Here is an 18,512-nt window from a genome sequence, read left to right as displayed (position 1 = left end):
CAATTTGGAGAAAATAAAAGCCTATTGCTAACTACAGTATAATCCTTTGGGCAGTAAAAGTAGCATGTCTATTTCATCTATGGGATAGGCTTTATATTTGGGCTGTTCATGGGGCTATAGTTGGGGAATTTGGGTCAGTTCTTGGGGCTATACTTCTGGCTTTCGTTGGGGTATTTGGGGCTATAGCTGTGGAATGGGAGGAAGGTGAAGTGTGTCTAGTGCACGATGGTAGAGCTCTCTTAGTGCGCTCAACAACTGCAGCCAATTAATACATCTGATTGAAGAGGTGAGGCAACGGCTCCTGTAGAGGGGGAAAGAGGGGATATAGAGAGAGATTGAAAAAGAGGGGGGAGTATGGACTGAACATGGTGTGAACTGTAATCAGTTTAAATCAAAAATAATCTGTACTCTATCAGTACACCATGTTTTCAGGCCTGGTATGGTCGGTCATAGGCCATTAACACAATGTGCCAAACATCGGGGGGCATCACACATGCAAACAGAGATGTAATTCTGCATACTGCGAGACCACATGCTGTAATTAAACCTAACCTAAATTAACTACCCCCACCCTCAACACAGACAGACAATCATAGCGGAAATATTAGGGAGTGCTCACCCAAAGGACGTGGACTCTGTTGTAATAAGAGCTCAAATCCTTACTGAGGACACCAGGAACTTGCAGATCTGGGAGACACATTGCACACACATTAAAACATACATTATATGAGCATTCATTTACCTACTGTTCAAGTCAAAAGGTTTGGACACCTACTTATTCAAGGGGTTTTATTTCATGTTTTCTACATTGTACATTTACATTTGACATTTAAGTCATTTAGCAGACGCTCTTATCCAGAGCGACTTACAAATTGGTGCATTCACCTTATGACATCCAGTGGAACAGTCACTTTACAATAGTGCATCTAAATCTTAAAGGGGGGGGGTGAGAGGGATTACTTATCCTATCCTAGGTATTCCTTAAAGAGGTGGGGTTTCAGGTGTCTCCGGAAGGTGGTGATTGACTCCGCTGTCCTGGCGTCGTGAGGGAGTTTGTTCCACCATTGGGGGGCCAGAATAGTGAAGACATCAAAACTATGAAATAACACATTCAATCATGTAGTAACCAAAAATAGTGTTAAATCAAAATATATTTTATAATTCTTCAAAGTTGCAACCCTTTGCCTTGATGACAGCTTTGCACACTAGGCGTTCTTTCAATCAGCATCACCTGGAATGCTTTTCCAAAAGTCTTGAAGGAGTTCCCACATGTGCTGAGCACTTGTTGGCTGCTTTTCCTTCACTCTGCGGTCCTCATCTCATCTCATCCCTCAACTCATCCCAAACCATCTCAATTGGGTTGAGGTCGGGTGATTGTGGAGGCCAGGTCATCTGATGCAGCACTCCATCACTCTCCTTCTTGGTCAAATAGCCCTTACACAGCCTGGAGGTGTGTTGGGTCACTGTCCTGTTGAAAAACAAATGATAGTCCCACTAAGCCCAAACCAGATGGGTTGGTGTATCGTTGCAAAATTCTGTGGTAGTCATGCTGGTTACTGCCTTGAATTCTAAATAAATCACTCACAGTGTCACCAGCAAACCACCTCCATGCTTCAGTGGGAATCACACATGCGGAGATAATCTGTTCAACTACTCTGCGTCTCACAAAGACACAAAGGTTGGAACCAAAAATCTCAAATCTGGACTCAAACAAAAAGGACAGACTCCCACTGGTCTAATGTCCATTGCTCGTGTTTCTTGGCCCAAGCAAGTCTCTTCTTATTGGTGTTCTTTAGTAGTGGTTTCTTTGCAGCAATTCGACCCTGAAGGCCTGATTCACATAGTCTCCTCTAAACAGTTAATGTTGAGATGTATCTGTTACTTGAACTTCTGTGAAGCATTTATTTGGGCTGCAATTTCTGAGGCTGTTAACTCTGATGAACTTATCCGCTGCGGCAGAGAACTCTGGGTCTTCCTTTCCTGTGGCGGTGCTCGTGAGAGCCAGTTTCAACATAGTACTTTATGGTTTTTGCGACTGTACTTGAAGAAACTTGCAAAGTTCTTGACATTATCCAGATTGACTGACCTTTATGTCTTACAGTAATGATGGACTGCCGTTTATCTTTTCTTATTTCAGCTGTTCTTTCCATAATATGGACTTGGTCTTTTACCAAATAGGGCTATCATCTGTATACCCACCCCTATCTTGTCACAACAAAACTGATTGGCTCAAACACATTAAGGAAAGAGATTCCACAAATGAACAAGGCACACCTGTTAATTGAAATGCATTCCAGGTGACTACCTCATGAAGCTAGTTGAGAATGCCAAGAGTGTGCAAAGCTGTCATCAAGGCAAACGGTGGCTACTTTGAAGAATCTCAAATATATTGATTTTTTCAACACTTTTTTGGTTATAACATAAATAAATGTGTTATTTCATAGTTGATGTCGTCACTATTATTCTAAAATGTATAAAACAGTAAAAATAAAGAAAAACCCTGGAATGAGTAGGTGTGTCCAAACTGAAACTGATATTTTAAATGCACTTATTATTTTAAATCTCACCCATTCAGTCTTCAGGTTGACTCTGGCCCCTCCATCACACCCCAACGTCTGTCCTGTTTGGTCGAGAAGCTCCGAGAATGGAATGAGGTAATCGAACAGAAGCAGCCACTCCCCCTATGAAACAGGAAAAGACACCATGACTGTGGAGAATAGCAATCTCTGGAGGACCAGAGTACAAATGAAACATATCTAGGCCCTTATTCACAAAGCGCCTCAGAGTAGAAGTGCTTGGAAGAATCCAGGATCAGGTCCTCCTGTGGTACCTTAATTGGATAGAACCAGCTTGTGGTAATAACTGGAGCGGAATCAGTGGATTGGTATAAAATACAAACACATAGTTTCCAGGTGTTTGATGCCATTCCATTCGCTCTGTTCCGGCCATTTTTGTGAGCTGTCCTCCCCTCAGCAGCCTCCTGTGCCCCATCCATGTAATGACCTAAAAGGCAAAACTGATCCTTGATCAGCACAGGCTCTGTAATGTGTGCTGTGGAGCAGTCATTTAACCAATGATAGGCCTACCTCTTCTTTTAGAGCTGAGAACTCCAACTGGGAGCCCTCTGGGATTTCAGGGTAAAGTCCTGTAGGATGCCAATAAGGAGGAACTGAACATGCAGCATGAGAAAGACCGAGTACAATGTAGGATGTACATGTTTGCTTGGTGTGGTCTGCACTAGTACACATATACAACATGGCAGTGTAAAGGAGGCAGGTAGCCTAGCAGTGCAATTGTGTGGGACAGATGGCTCAGTTTGTGGTTTGACTACAACATAACACATACGCACTACAGTACGTGGCCTAAGTGTTTTCTGGGTCACTTTGGATAATGGCATGTTCAAAACAACTGAGCTCAAACCATGACGTCAGTGATCTTCAGGTCTGAAAGTTGGAGCTCTAGAAAGAGGCCTGTGTTCCCTAGTTGGATGACCATTCAAATACATATTTCTCAGTTGGAGCTCATTTATTTCACAGTTCCCAGGTGTTTTGATTGCACTGAGTGAGGTCGGAAGTCTGAGATTTCCCAGTTGTTTCGAATGCGGCATTATCAAGTCAGTCACGTCTGCTAAAGGACATCATCATCCAGTTGCCTTGCGTGTCCCCCCAGTCTCACCTTTCTCCCACACCTCGCTGGTAGCTGTCAAATAGGGTGTGCAACAGAGCACAGTTGTACATTTTTTAATTTTTTAACCTTTATTTAACCAGGCAAGTCAGTTAAGAACATATTCTTATTTTCAATGACGGCCTGGGAACAGTGGGTTAAATGCCTGTTCAGGGGCAGAACGACAGATTTGTACCTCGTCAGCTCGGGGGTTTGAACTCGCAACCTTCCGGTTACTAGTCCAACGCTCTAACCACTAGGCTACGCTGCCGCCCCATGACGAAGACTCTGCCTCTGGGGCCCTTGGTGGACAGGCTGCCTTCCCTCTCCACGTCCAGGGTGACCTGTGTGTGAAAACAGCTATCAGTCAGCTCTGAATCAACACAACACCAGCCAGACACAAACCCCCTGGAGAGCAAGGTAGGCCAGCACGCTACAGAGCTATACCAGTTCATATACAGTATGAAACCTTAGAAATAAGGTTCATATCATCAAAAACATATCAGATAACATTCATATATTAGCCATTTCTGAGACTCACTTAGATAATTCATTTGATGATACAGTAGTAGCAATACAAGGATATAACATATATAGATGAGACAGGAATACTTATGGGGAAGGTATCGATATACAGTGCCTTGCGAAAGTATTCGGCCCCCTTGAACTTTGCGACCTTTTGCCACATTTCAGGCTTCAAACAAAGATATAATACTGTATTTTTTTGTGAAGAATCAACAACAAGTGGAACACAATCATGAAGTGGAACGACATTTATTGGATATTTCAAACTTTTTTAACAAATATAAAACAGAGAAATTGGGCGTGTAAAATTATTCAGCCCCCTTAAGTTAATACTTTGTAGCGCCACCTTTTGCTGTGATTACAGCTGTAAGTCGCTTGGGGTATGTCTCTATCAGTTTTGCACATCGAGAGACTGAATTTTTTTCCCATTCCTCCTTGCAAAACAGCTCGAGCTCAGTGAGGTTGGATGGAGAGCATATGTGAACAGCAGTTTTCAGTTCTTTCCACAGATTCTCGATTGGATTCAGGTCTGGACTTTGACTTGGCCATTCTAACACCTGGATATGTTTATTTTTGAACCATTCCATTGTAGATTTTGCTTTATGTTTTGGATCATTGTCTTGTTGGAAGACAAATCTCCATCCCAGTCTCAGGTCTTTTGCAGACTCCATCAGGTTCTCTTCCAGAATGGTCCTGTATTTGGCTCCATCCATCTTCCCATCAATTTTAACCATCTTCCCTGTCCCTGCTGAAGAAAAGCAGGCCCAAACCATGATGCTGCCACCACCATGTTTGACAGTGGGGATGGTGTGTTCAGGGTGTTGCTTTTACACCAGACATAACGTTTTTCATTGTTGCCAAAAAGTTCAATTTTGGTTTGATCTGACCAGAGCACCTTCTTCCACATGTTTGGTGTGTCTCCCAGGTGGCTTGTGGCAAACTTTAAATGACACTTTTTATGGATATCTTTAAGAAATGGCTTTCTTGCCACTCTTCCATAAAGGCCAGATTTGTGCAATATACGACTGATTGTTGTCCTAGGGACAGAGTCTCCCACCTCAGCTGTAGATCTCTGCAGTTCATCCAGAGTGATCATGGGCCTCTTGGCTGCATCTCTGATCAGTCTTCTCCTTGTATGAGCTGAAAGTTTAGAAGGACGGCCAGTAGATTTGCAGCAGTCTGATACTCCTTCCATTTCAATATTATCGCTTGCACAGTACTTCTTGGGATGTTTAAAGCTTGGGAAATCTTTTTGTATCCAAATCCGGCTGTAAACTTCTTCACAACAGTATCTCGGACATGCCTGGTGTGTTCCTTGTTCTTCATGATGCTCTCTGCGCTTTTAACGGACCTCTGAGACTATCACAGTGCAGGTGCATTTATACGGAGACTTGATTACACACAGGTGGATTGTATTTATCATCATTAGTCATTTGGGTCAACATTGGATCATTCAGAGATCCTCACTGAACTTCTGGAGAGAGTTTGCTGCACTGAAAGTAAAGGGGCTGAATCATTTTGCACGCCCAATTTTTCAGTTTTTGATTTGTTAAAAAAGTTTGAAATATCCAATAAATGTCGTTCCACTTCATGATTGTGTCCCACTTGTTGTTGATTCTTCACAGAAATATAGTTTTATATCTTTATGTTTGAAGCCTGAAATGTAGCAAAAGGTTGCAAAGTTCAAGGGGGCCGAATACTTTCGCAAGGCACTGTATACTCACTCAGAGCCATATCCCTGTAATTCTTACAGAAGATCTTATGTGAAGTGTTATTGAAGTCTTGTGGTTGCAGTTCCACCTGGCACATCTAAAGCCTTTACTTTTGGGGTGTTTTTATAGGCCACCAAGTGCTAACAGTCAGTATCTAAATATGTGAAATGCTTGATAGTGTATGTGATGTAAACAGATCTACTTTCTTGGGGACCTGAATATTGCTGTCTGCTCAAGAGGAAGCTTATCACTGTAACCAGTGTCTGTAATCTGATTCAGGTTATTAAATCAACCTACCAGGGTGTTTAAACACTACAGGAACAAGATCACACATGTATTGATCACATTTTTACTAATACTGTAGAACTTTGTTCTAACGCTGTATCCGTACCCATTGGATGCAGTGATCACAATATAGTGGCAATATCCAGAAAAGCCAAAGTTCCAACAGCTGGGCCTAAACTATTGCATATGACATCATACAAAATATTTTGCTGTGACTCTTGTGGATGATGTTGAAAACACACTACATGAGCAAAAGTATGTGGCCACCTGCTCGTCAATCATTTCATTCCAAAATCATGGACATGACTATGGAGTTGGTCCCCCCCTTTGCTGCTATAACAGGCTCCATTTGTCTGGGAAGGCTTCCCACTAGATGTTGGAACATTGCTTCAGGGACTTGCTTCTAGTCAGCTGCAAGAGCATTAGTGAGGTCGGTCACTGATGTTGGGCGATTAGGCCTGGCTCGCAGTCAGCGTTCCAATTCACCCCAAAGGTGTTCGGTGGGGGTGAGGTCAGGGCTTTGTGCAGGCCAGTCAAGTTCTTCCACCCCGATCTCGACAAACCATTTCTGTATGGACCTTGCTTTGTGTACGGGGGAATTGTCATGTTGAAATAGGAAAGGGCCTTCCCCAAACTGTTGACACAAAGTTGGAATCGTCTAGAATGTCACTGTTACGCACGCCTCTTGGAGGAGGGAACACAACACCCTGCTACTCTCAACTCCCCGCAGAGTGAAAGAGGTATGTGATTGTAGGTGCAGGTACGGATGACAGAGGCAGAGAAGTTACCGTTAACAGGGAATTTATTCCGTCACACGGTAATTTGGGTGGGGAAAAGGGACTGGACGGAACCAAAGAATGTAAAAGTTAGAGCCCCCTCTCCTACCCAAAACGTATCTATTCTTAACGCCACCTGGCGTGCTAACCAAATACAGGGGGTGGTCCGCCCAGGTCTTACCTAGTGTGCATAGACAGTACATACTACGGGTATGTGTATGCCCGCAGGCCTCTTGCCTAAGCACTCCCAAGGTGCCTTTCCCAAACTACCTGGGAACAAATGAAACAGAATAATACAATATTTCAATAATCAAAACAGTCCTTTTGACAAACATACCTCAGCAGGACCGGCTTCAAAATACTTCGAGCAACAACCAACACAGGACATACCAATAGGGTCTCTCTCTGAGCAAAGGCTTTTATACAGCTGGAGAGGGAGTCTGCAATTGCAGACAGCTGTATCCCTTAGCGAGAGGGCGGGATCAGACCTCCAATCTGCAATGGGGGCAACCAATTAGCTGCTTGCTGGAATCCAGGAAGCTATTTCCTGAAATACATGCATACAAACCCAGAACAACACAGAAACTGGGGAACTTAACAGTCACTGTATGCTGTAGCTTTAAGATTTCCCTTCAGTGTAAATAAGGGGTCTAAGCCCGAACCATGAAAAACAGCCCCAGACCATTATTCCTCCTCCACCAAACTTTACAGTTGGCACTATGCATTGGGGCAGGTAGCAGTCTCCTGGCATCCGCCAAACCCAAAAACAGTGAAGAGGTGACTCCAGGATGCTGGCCTTCTAGGCAGAGATGCAAAGAAAAAGCCATATCTCAGACTGACCAATAAAAAGAAAATATTTAAAAAATGGGCAAAAGAACACAGACACTGGACAGAGGAACTCTGCCTAGAAGGCCTGTATTCTGGAGTCCCCTCTTCACTGTTGAAGTTGAGACTGGTGTTTTGCGGGTACTATTTAATGAACCTGCCAGTTGAGGACTGTGAGGCGTCTGTTTCTCAAACTAGACACTAATGTACTTGTCCTCTTGCTCAGTTGTGCACTGGGGCCTCCCACTCTTTCTATTCTGGTTAGAACCAGTTTGCTCCGTTTTGCAAAGGGAGTAGTACACAGCGTTGTACGAGATCTTCAGTTCTTGGCAATTTCTCACATGGAATAGCCTTCATTTATCAGAACAAGAATAGACTGACGAGTTTCAGAAGAAAGTACTTTGTTTCTGGCCATTTTGAGCCTGCAATCGAACCCACAAATGCTGATGCTCCTGATATTGCTGATAATGGGCCTCTATCTACATATGTGTACATTCCATAAATTTAAAAAAGCAATTTCCAGCTACAATAGTCATTTACAACACTGTATTTATGATCAATTTGATGTTATTTTAAATAGATTTTTTTTGTGCTTTTCTTTCAAAAACAAGGACATTCCTAAGTGACCCCAAACTTTTGAATGGAAGTGTACATAAGACCGAATCGAGCGGGTCTGTAACATTTGATACATTTAGTAGAAATCCTTCCTTAAGTTCTAGACCTCAGCTGAATCTGGTAATCAATGGTCTGGCTGTTGAACAAGTTGGAGACTAAATTACTTGGTGTTACCTTCGATTGTAAACTGTCATGGTCAAAACATGTATACTGAACAAAAATATATACGCAACATGTAAAGTTTCATGGGCTGAAATAAAAGATAACAGAATTTTCCATATGCACGAAAAGCTTATTTCTCAAAAAATGTCCACAAATTTGTTTACACCCGTTAGTGAACATTTCTCCTTTGCCAAAGTAATCCATCTACCTGACAGGCATGGCATATCAAGAAGCTGATTAAACAGCATGAGCATTACTTGTGCTGGGAACTATAAAAGGCATTTCTAAAATGTGCCGTTTTGTCACACGAGAAAAAAAGAAGAAACCTGCACACTGCTCAATAGTATCAATACTCTTTAATAAGCTTTACGTATCAGCCTTGGGGCCTTCCTCAGAGCAACACATTGCTACAGATGATGTCTCAAGTTGAGGGAGCGTGCAATTGGCATGCTGACTGCAGGAATGTCCACCATAGCAGTTGGCAGAGAATTGAATGTTCATTTCTACCATAAGCCACCCCCAACACAGTTTTTAGAGAATTTAGCAGTACGCCCAACCGGCCTGACAACCGCAGACCATGTGTAACCACCCCGGCAAAGGCACTCTACATCCCTCTTCTAAACCAGCGGGATCGTCTGAGACCAGCCACCCAAACAGCCGATGAAACGAAGGAGTATTTCGGTCTGTAATAAAGCCCTTTTGTTGGGAAAAACTAAATTCTGATTGGCTGGACCTGGCTCCCAAGTGGTTGAGTCTATGCCCTCCCAGGCCCACCCATGGCTGCGCCCCTGCCCAGTCATGTGAAATACATAGTTTAGGACCTAATGAATTTAGGTCAATCGACATTATATGAACTGTAACTCAGTCAAATCTTTTAAATTGTTGCATGTATATTTTTGTCCAGTATAGATTAAATGGTTGTAAAGATGGGGAGTGGTCTGTCCAAAATAAAGAGATACTCTGCTTTTTTGACACCACACTCCACAAAGCAAGTCCTGCAGGCTCTAGTTTTATCAGATCTTGATTATTGTCCAGTCATATGGTCAAGTGCTGCAAATAAAGACCCTGTTAGGCTGCAGCTGGCCCAGAACAGAGTGGCATGTCTTGCTCTTCAGGGCTAATATTAATACTATGCATGCCAGTCTCTCTTGGCTAAGAGTTGAGGAAACACTGACTGCATCACTTCTTGTTTTTTTGTGTTGTTTTATTTTTCAATTTAAACTTTTATTAAGTTATCTTGTTTTTCAAATCAACCAACAAAACACATTCCACATTCACAGATGTGAGACATAAAATAAAAAAAATAACAATAAATTCTAAAAATCTTTAAAAATAAATAAACTTGCAGCAGCACTATCAAGGTTCTTTATCTATTTCCAGCCTTAGCTGAGACGACAAACAAATAATTAGTTTGTTTTTACAGCACCGTACACAACATTTCTCAAATCACTCCATTCAGTCTGTCCAGTTTGAAATATAGTTGAGTAGTGGAGACCAGAGTCTATCAAACTTGGGCTGTCTCTTGCAGAGGTCATAAGTGAGCTTTTCAAGAGGAAGAAAGTCAACAATCTGGTCAATCCACATTTTAAAATGTAGGAGAAGTATTAGAAGCCCACAATAGAATAATACATTTCTTAGCAAAGTATGTGATAGTCAAACAAATTTTCAGGATCAAGAACAAAGCCCTGCTGGGCATTAAGAAGACATGGGTCATATCAAACTGTACATCTAGTATTTTCTGTGCAGCAGTATGTATAGATTGCCAGATTTTGTCAATCTCTCTACAGCTCCAAAATACATGCATATAGGTTCCACTTTCAGAGGTACATCTTTTACAGTTAGGAGAAATGTCTGTTTTCATTCTATGGAGTCTCAAAGGAGTGTAATAAAATTTGTAATTAGAGTCTTTCATTTTTACATTGGTAGAGGAGCGGTATACCCTGTCGCAAACCTCCGCCCATAACTCATCCCTGATGGTCTGACTAAGGTCCTTTTCCCAGATTATTTTCAAAGGAGTAAAGGAGGAGCCTCCTTTCTCAGAAAGGAGTCTATCGATATAGGAGATTTTGCCTGTAATGGATTGTGCTGTGACAAGAAGGGTTTTAACTTCATTCAGCTGAGCTCTAAACCTCCTCTTGGAAGTAAATGAAGAAATGACATGTTTAATTTGAAGATTAAAAAAAATGGATTTTGGCACATTGAATTCACTGCAGAGCTCTTGAAAGCATTTCAGTGTAGTGGTTTTCTGATGACATAGGTCTGAAAAGGTCCCGATTCCAAAAGTATGCCAAAGATTAGATTTGGCATCACTCAGGGCTTTTGACAAGTCTGGGTTGCATACTATAGGCGAGTGAGAACATATTTGGGAGGAAATGCCCAGGTATTTCTTACAGTCCCTCCGTTAGTAGGGTGCTGTAAATCACAAAGGTTTTAGCTATGTTGCCCACTTCACTAAAGTTATTAATGAATATAATTGAGCTTAGGGGCAATGAACCACAGGATTGGGCTTCTATCTGAATCCACGTTGACTCTTGTCTGTTTGTGATCCATGTTAGCATGTTGCGGATTTGGGCAGAACAGTAGTACAATTTAAGGGAGGGAAGGGCAAGACCACCCTTTATATTCAGGTTTCGATAGAGTGGAGAACTTGCTCCTAGGTTTTTTATTGCCCCACATAGATTTGGTGATGCTTTGGTTAGTTCTTTTGGAAAAGGAAACTGGGAGATAGCATGGGAGCATTTGAAATAGTTCAATCTAGGGAGGATGTTCATACGGATGATATTAATTCTTCTGACTAAGCTAATTGGGAGATCCAGGTTTGGAGATCATTTTCCTTGAAAAGGCTATTAAGATCTGGTGTTAAGAAGATCCCAAGGTATTGAAACCCCTGTGTCTTCCATTGGAACGGACAGAGAGTCTTCATAGAGCTGGTGAGTAAGATTGAGAGGGCAAACAGTGGATTTGTTCAAATGTATCTTATATCCTGAAAACTTGCCATACTGAGCAATTGTGTCTAAAATGGGAGGGATTTCTCAGGGTTAGATATGTAGAGCAAGACATCATCCGCGTAGAGTGAAATCTTGTGCTGTAGCAAGACGGGTATACTTATACTTGGATTGCTCCTTATCAACTATGCCAGAGGCTCCGCCCCCAACAAGTAGAGCAGGGGGGACAGCGAGCACCCTCGTCCTGTGCCCCGTCCAAAAGGGAATCTGTCAGAGTTCAGTGGCATTTGAATTAGAGTATAGGGACTTAATCCATTTAATAAAGTTTGGGCCCATTTTGAACTTTAAGACTGAGAACAGAAATCTCCACTCCATCCTGTCAAACTCCTTCTCAGCATCCAGTGAAGCCAGCAGGACAGGGATCTTCTGTGCATTTACTTGATCAATCATATCAAAAAGACGGCGAATGTTATCAGAAGAGTATCTGTCTCTAATAAATCCAGTTTGCTCCGCCTTTATTATTTTGGGAAGAAGAGTGCTTAGTCTTTTGGCGAGCAATTTGGTAATGATTTTGTAGTCGAAATCCAACAAGCTTATGGGCCGGAAGGACGAGCAGGATAGGGGGTCCTTGTCTTTTTTGAGCAACACTGTAATGCGAGCTGTGTGCAGAGTCTAAGAGAACTCAGTTTTTGCAAAAATCCTCCAGCATTGGCATGAAGATAGGGCTAAACTGGGGCCAAAAACCTTTGTAGAACTTTTGGGAATCCATCTGGGCCTGAGGACTTATTAGGTGGCATGGAGGTAATTGCCTCCAGGATCTCCTCAGGAGTGAAGGGGGAGTTGAGATCTTCTTGGTCGGTCTCTGATAGTTTAGGTAGCGAGATTCCCTCTAGGAAGGAGTGGAGTTCTGCCTCTGGCCTTTGTCAGGGAGTACAAAAAAAGGAATACATGGTCCTCTTTTTAACAGCTTTTCAATTAGCCCTAATTGGAAGAAGGGGTGGTTACACAATTGATTGGACACACCTAGTAAGCAATACTATACACATTAAAAGGTGAAATACTGTAGCTATGTTATCATAGAAATACAACTCCAAACTACAAGTATCAGAACACTAAAAGGTAGTTCTAACCTTAAATATGACTGGGAGAAGTGTCAAGAATAAGAAAGCTACATATTCCATAGTACACTAGAACACAGCAAAACATAGCTGAGGGCAATTGAGCAAAATGTCCACTAGATGACAGCAAATGGACCCATCACGACCCTACAGGAAGGGTGAGAAATCCATATCTTCATTTAAACCAGGTTATTTAGTGGCCTGTAGTTTGTAAATCCATATCTTCATTTAAACCAGGGTATTTAGTGGCCTGTAGTTTGTAAATCCATATCTTCATTTAAACCAGGGTTTTTAGTGGCCTGTAGTTTGTAAATCCATATCTTCATTTAAACCAGGGTTTTTAGTGGCCTGTAGTTTGTAAATCCATATCTTCATTTAAACCAGGGTTTTTAGTGGCCTGTAGTTTGTAAATCCATATCTTCATTTAAACCAGGGTATTTAGTGGCCTGTAGTTTGTAAATCCATATCTTCATTTAAACCAGGGTATTTAGTGGCCTGTAGTTTGTAAATCCATATCTTCATTTAAACCAGGGTATTTAGTGGCCTGTAGTTTGTAAATCCATATATTCATTTAAACCAGGTTATTTAGTGGCCTGTAGTTTGTAAATCCATATCTTCATTTAAACCAGGGTATTTAGTGGCCTGTAGTTTGTAAATCCATATCTTCATTTAAACCAGGGTATTTAGTGGCCTGTAGTTTGTAAATCCATATCTTCATTTAAACCAGGGTATTTAGTGGCCTGTAGTTTGTAAATCCATATCTTCATTTAAACCAGGGTATTTTGTGGCCTGTAGTTTGTAAATTCATATATTCATTTAAACCAGGGTATTTAGTGGCCTGTAGTTTGTAAATCCAAAAACGTTCCCTTTGGTTTAACTGTTTAAGACGGTTCCCTTTTCTAATAGAGGCCGGAATATGATCAATACCCATAGCTTGTAGGGAGGCAGGGTTGCCATGGTGTAAGGACTTGTAGTGCCTTGCCATGGGGTAGTCTTCATTGCCTACCCGTATGGCGTACTTGTGTTCCGCTAAGCGGTCTTGAAGGCGTGTCTTTGTCCGTCCAATGTAGAACACCTTGCACTGTGGACATTCCAATCTATAGATGACATGAGTGGTTTTACAGTTAATGAAATGCTTGACGTAATACTCCATTTTGGAAGCTGTGTCAACAAAATACTTCTTCTGTGCAATATTACTGCAATGGTTACATTTAAAAGAGACCTTGGGTTTGTGGTCAAAACATAATAATTATCTTGAGTATAGTCCAAGTTCAGTTTGGCTTTGGCTGCTTTAAGTTCCCGGGACCACCCATACGTAGAAGGTATGCACACATGACTGTAAGTCGCTTTGGATAAAAGCGTCTGCTAAATGGCATATATTATTATAAGTTGACTCCAGGAGGTGCTGTCTGTGGATTGTTTATGTACTTGTTCAGTGTTCCAGCTCCCTCAAGATCTAGCCTGTGTGCTTCCATTGCTTTCTTCTTAGAGGAAGCATATGCAATTAGATGACCTCTTGGTGTGGATTTGGCAGCGTCCCACATTGTGGCCGGAGAAAAGTCTTTGTTGTCTTGTGTGTAGTTGTCTGTCCATGTAGTTACCGATGTACGGAACGCTTCGTTTGATAACATGGAGGTGTTGAATGTTCAGCTCTTTAACCTCGGGATGTTTTTGTAGAGGTCAAAGCGGAGGTGGACAAAGGTGTGATCTGAAAGTGCTATGGGTCCGATTGTACACGTGGCTGAATGAAACTCTTGTAATCTATACGGGAGTAGGTGTTATGGACATTAGAGTGGTATGTATAGTCCATAGATGAGCTATTAGTCTCTGTCCAGATATCTATCAGTCCCATCTCTTTAGTAAGAGAGTTAAACATCTTTGCAGATCTAGGATTTGTGGTGGGGTCTTGAGATGATTTGTCCAGGGTTGGGTTGAGGGTACAATTAAAATCTCCAGACAGCACTCCAAAGGAAACACAATGCTCATTGAACAGGGTTATCATTTTGACATGAAAGCAGGAGTATCTGTGTTAGGGGAATATTTAAGATCGTAATTGGTTGCATTTACATTGATCCGGTTATCAAAATAAATCTCCCCTCCGGATCAGATGCCTCGGTCAATGGAGTATTTCTTCACCTCGTCAAACTCTCAGCGTTTTCCATCTCACAGGTCCCGGTGTAAAGTGAGTTTGGCGTTTACCACTGTAATGGTGTTGATTTTCGCAACCTGTAGGACTCGTTCCTTGTCGGTAAATCTCAGGAAACGTATGGTGATTGGGCGCGGTGGTTGTCTGGCTGCTGGTGGGGGCCTCAGTGCTCTGTGAGCTCTCTTGAGTTCAATGGGCCTGTTGATGGGCAGGTGGAGCCACTCGGGAAGTTTGTCTTGCAGGTGGCGGATCAGTGGCATGATTCCCTCTTCTTTTTCGCCCAGATTTAATATAACACAATTATTCATTTGGCCCGTTTTCCAGGTCCTGTTTTCTTTCCCAGATGCTCCATTTTCTTTTTAGCATATGCTATTGTTTCCATGGCGTCTGTCAGTGAGTTTTCCATGGATAGGATTTGCCTGCCTCAACCATCAACTCGGGGCGCCTGGATATCTTGTTGTTGAGGTCAGGCAAAGCATTTTCCAGGGTTGTCACCTTGCCCCCTATCGCACTGAGCTGAGAGTTAATGCCATCTAATTTGATGTTGAGTTCTGTACGTTGGGATCTCAGCACAGAAAGGATGTCTTCGACATAGTGCGAGGTTGTGTCTCCTGGCTAATGGCGCTAGATTTTTCTAAAACTAGCTGCTTCTTGGAGGCTTTTTCTGCCATAAGTATTGAAGGTAGTGCGATGTTCCAGATACCTTCAGACATATAGCCAGTACCATCACTGAGGTATATAACCCACCCAAACTTTCTGAAATATGAAAATGATAAATGAAAATCACCAGGTAGCTACTGTTGTGGCAAAGATGCATCCGTAGCAGATTGTTAAACACTAAGGTGAATTCAGAATAAGCAGGACACTTTTTGCTTTAGCCCAACATGATACATTTCTGAAAGATGTTTCCTAATCGCACACAAAAGAAATATGTTTAATATCATATTCACAGGAGGCATGACACACCCATCTGTACACTGAGTCAAAACCATATTTCCAGTTTACATTTGGTAGACAGACAGCAGGTTAGATAAACTGGGACACCATTATTATGGTCCTAATTGTACCACAATGAAAATTAAAATTACGGAACTCATCCTGACAGGAAGTGACATGTAATGTGGTTGCCGTGGATACCTTGGTCAATAAGAGATGTGAAAAACATGAGACCCTATACTCTTTAGTATTGTATGAACATACACAACATAGCAGCTATAGTAGTACACGGCTGTAGCTTGATGTTTAACGTTTGGGGGGGGGGAGAATGTTACTCACAGTGCAGACTGCAGTAGCCCTGTCCAGTTGGGCCAGATAGGACACACTGTCCCTTTGCACTGAGGACAAATCAACAGGATTATGGGTTACAGACTGCTCCTATAGACTGTTAATCTCTGTAGGTTTCTAAAGGTGACCTATAGGCCTTGCTCCCTGTGAAAGAAATCAATTTCATTGAGCAATTTGACCCTACCATTTGCCAATGCATTCGGGAAAGTATTCAAACCCCTTCCCTTTTTCCACATTTTGTTAAGTTATTAAGCCCTATTCTAAAATTGATTGAATTGTTTTTTCCCCTCATCAATCTACACACAATACCCCATAATCCAAAGTGAAAACAGGTTTGTAGAAATTTATGCAAATCTATTAAATTAAAAACATACCTTATTTACATTCAGACCCTTTGCTATGCGACTCAGGTGAATCCTGTTACCATTAATCATCCTTGAGATGTTTTTACAACTTGATTGGAGTCCACCTGTGGTAAATTCAAATGATTGTACATGATTTGGAAAGACAACACCTGTCTATATAAGGGCCCACAGTTAACAGTGGAAGTCCGTGGAGCACCGAGACAGGATTGTGTTGTAGCACAGATCTGGGGAAGGGTACAAAAAATGTCTGCAGCATTTAAAATTCCCAAGATCACAGTGGCCTTCATAATTCTTAAATGGAAGATGTTTGGAACCACCAAGACTCTTCCTAGAGCTGGCCGTCCAGCTAAACTGAGCAATCAGGGGAGAAGGGCCTTGGTCAGGGAAGTGACCAAGAACCTGATGGTCACTGTGACAGAGCTCTATAGTTCCTCTGTGGAGATGGGAGAACCTTCCAGAAGGACAACCATCTCTGCAGCCCTCCACCAATCAGGCCTTTATGGTAAAGTGGCCAGACAGAGACCACTCCTCAGTAAAAGGCATACAACAGCCTGCTTGGAGTTTGCCAAAAGGCACCTAAAGGACTATCAGACCATGAGAAACAATATTCTCTGGTCTGATGAAACCAAGACTGAACTCTTTGGCCTATTAAGCATCACATCTGGAGGAAACCTAGCACCATTCCTATGGTGAAGCATGGTGGTGGCAGCATAATTTTGTGGGGATGTTTTTCAGCAGCAGGGACTGGGAGACTCGTCAGTATCAAAGGAAAGATGTTCAGAGAAACTTGATGAAAACCTGCTCCAGAGCACTCAGGACCTCAGTCTGGGGTGAAGGTTTACCTTTCAACAGGACAACGACTCTAAGCACACAGCCAACACAGCACGGAAGTGGCTTCGGGACAAGTGTGGGAATGTCCTTGAGTGGGCCAGCCAGAGCCCGGACTTGAACCCGATCAAACATCTTTGGAGACCTGAAAATAGCTCTGCAGCGACTCTCCCCATCCAACTTGACAGAGCTTGAGAGGATCTGCAGAGAAGAATGAGAGAAACTCCCCAAATACAGGTGTACCAAGCATGAAGACTTGAGGCTATAATAGCTGCTTCAACAAAGTACTGAGTAAAGGGTCTGAATACTTATGTAAATGTGCATTTGCAAAAATAATAAATGAAACTGTTTTTGCTTTATAGTGATAAGGTATAGGGTCTAGATTGATGAGGGGAAAAACTATTTAATCATCCTTAGAATAAGTCTAATGTAACAAAATGTAGAAGAAGTTAAGGGGTCTGAATACTTTCCCAATGCACTGTATGGGTTATTCATATGTTAAGACATTTACAACCAATCCCCAGGTCAAAGGGTCAATGTTGTTTGTCTCACCTGTACAGCTGCCAAGGCTGGGGTCATACCCTGGCAGCTGCTCCTCCTGAAACACCCTCTTCAAGTTCACCCTGAGCATCTCCTCTTTATCTCCATCTGTATTCTTTCCTTTACTCTCTTCTTCCTCCATCTGTCTCCTCTCTTTCTCTGTATGGGGAATTCTGTAAAGCCTCCAAAATGTTCTCCTCCCTCTCGTCATTGGTCCAGCTGATGGGCACTGTGGGCCAATCGATGCCAAGCAATCGGAGGAAGACAATGATGTCACTTTCCTCTGGCAGCACAGGGCAGCAGGACACAATAAACCTGAGAAAAACAGTGATGCCACTGACATATGATATAGTGGTAAAGCAACACCCTATACATCTACGCAGTCTATCACAGATTTACGTGCACTTAACATACAACTCAGCAGATACACACAGTACCAGTCAAATGTTTGGACTCATTCAACGGTTTTTCTTTAATTTTACTATTTTCTACATTGTAGAATAATAGTGAAGACAATCAAAACTATGAAATAACACATATGGAATCATGTAGTAACCAAAAGAAAGTGTTAAATCAAAATACATTTTATATTTGAGATTCTTCAAAGTAGCCACCCTTTGCCTTGATGACAGCTTAGCACACTTGGCATTCTCTCAACCAGCTTCACCTGGAATGCTTTTCCAAGTCTTGAAGGAGGTCCCACATACGCTGAGAGCTTGTTGG

The 18,512-nt window shown here is 42.1% G+C and overlaps 1 protein-coding gene across 4 annotated transcripts; it reads right to left on the bottom strand.

Annotated features, from left to right (window-relative positions):
• Positions 1-244: 244 nt before the first annotated feature.
• LOC124028927 (DALR anticodon-binding domain-containing protein 3-like) lies at positions 245-18,099 on the bottom strand. 4 transcript variants are annotated; one of them, XR_006837682.1, is made up of 6 exons: positions 17,802-18,099; positions 16,048-16,106; positions 3,860-4,007; positions 2,568-2,681; positions 620-687; positions 245-301 (listed from the first exon to the last, which is right to left on the bottom strand). XR_006837682.1 is itself a non-coding variant. In XM_046340823.1 (5 exons), exons 1-4 carry the CDS (start codon positions 17,998-18,000, stop codon positions 652-654), a joined length of 408 nt encoding a protein of 135 aa, XP_046196779.1. In that variant the 5' UTR covers positions 18,001-18,099; the 3' UTR covers positions 245-301; positions 620-651. The 4 variants fall into 4 exon arrangements, 1 of the variants encoding a protein (XP_046196779.1); XR_006837684.1 differs by lacking the exon at positions 17,802-18,099 and adding an exon at positions 16,431-16,483; XR_006837683.1 differs by lacking the exons at positions 16,048-16,106; positions 17,802-18,099 and adding an exon at positions 7,299-7,378.
• Between the last annotated feature and the right edge of the window lie 413 nt (positions 18,100-18,512).

Source organism: Oncorhynchus gorbuscha, unplaced genomic scaffold (genome assembly GCF_021184085.1).
Source record: "Oncorhynchus gorbuscha isolate QuinsamMale2020 ecotype Even-year unplaced genomic scaffold, OgorEven_v1.0 Un_scaffold_5044, whole genome shotgun sequence".
NCBI classification, from domain to species: Eukaryota; Metazoa; Chordata; class Actinopteri; order Salmoniformes; family Salmonidae; genus Oncorhynchus; species Oncorhynchus gorbuscha.
Note: the sequence above shows the minus strand (reverse complement) of the source record. Positions and strands in the feature narration are given on the sequence as shown.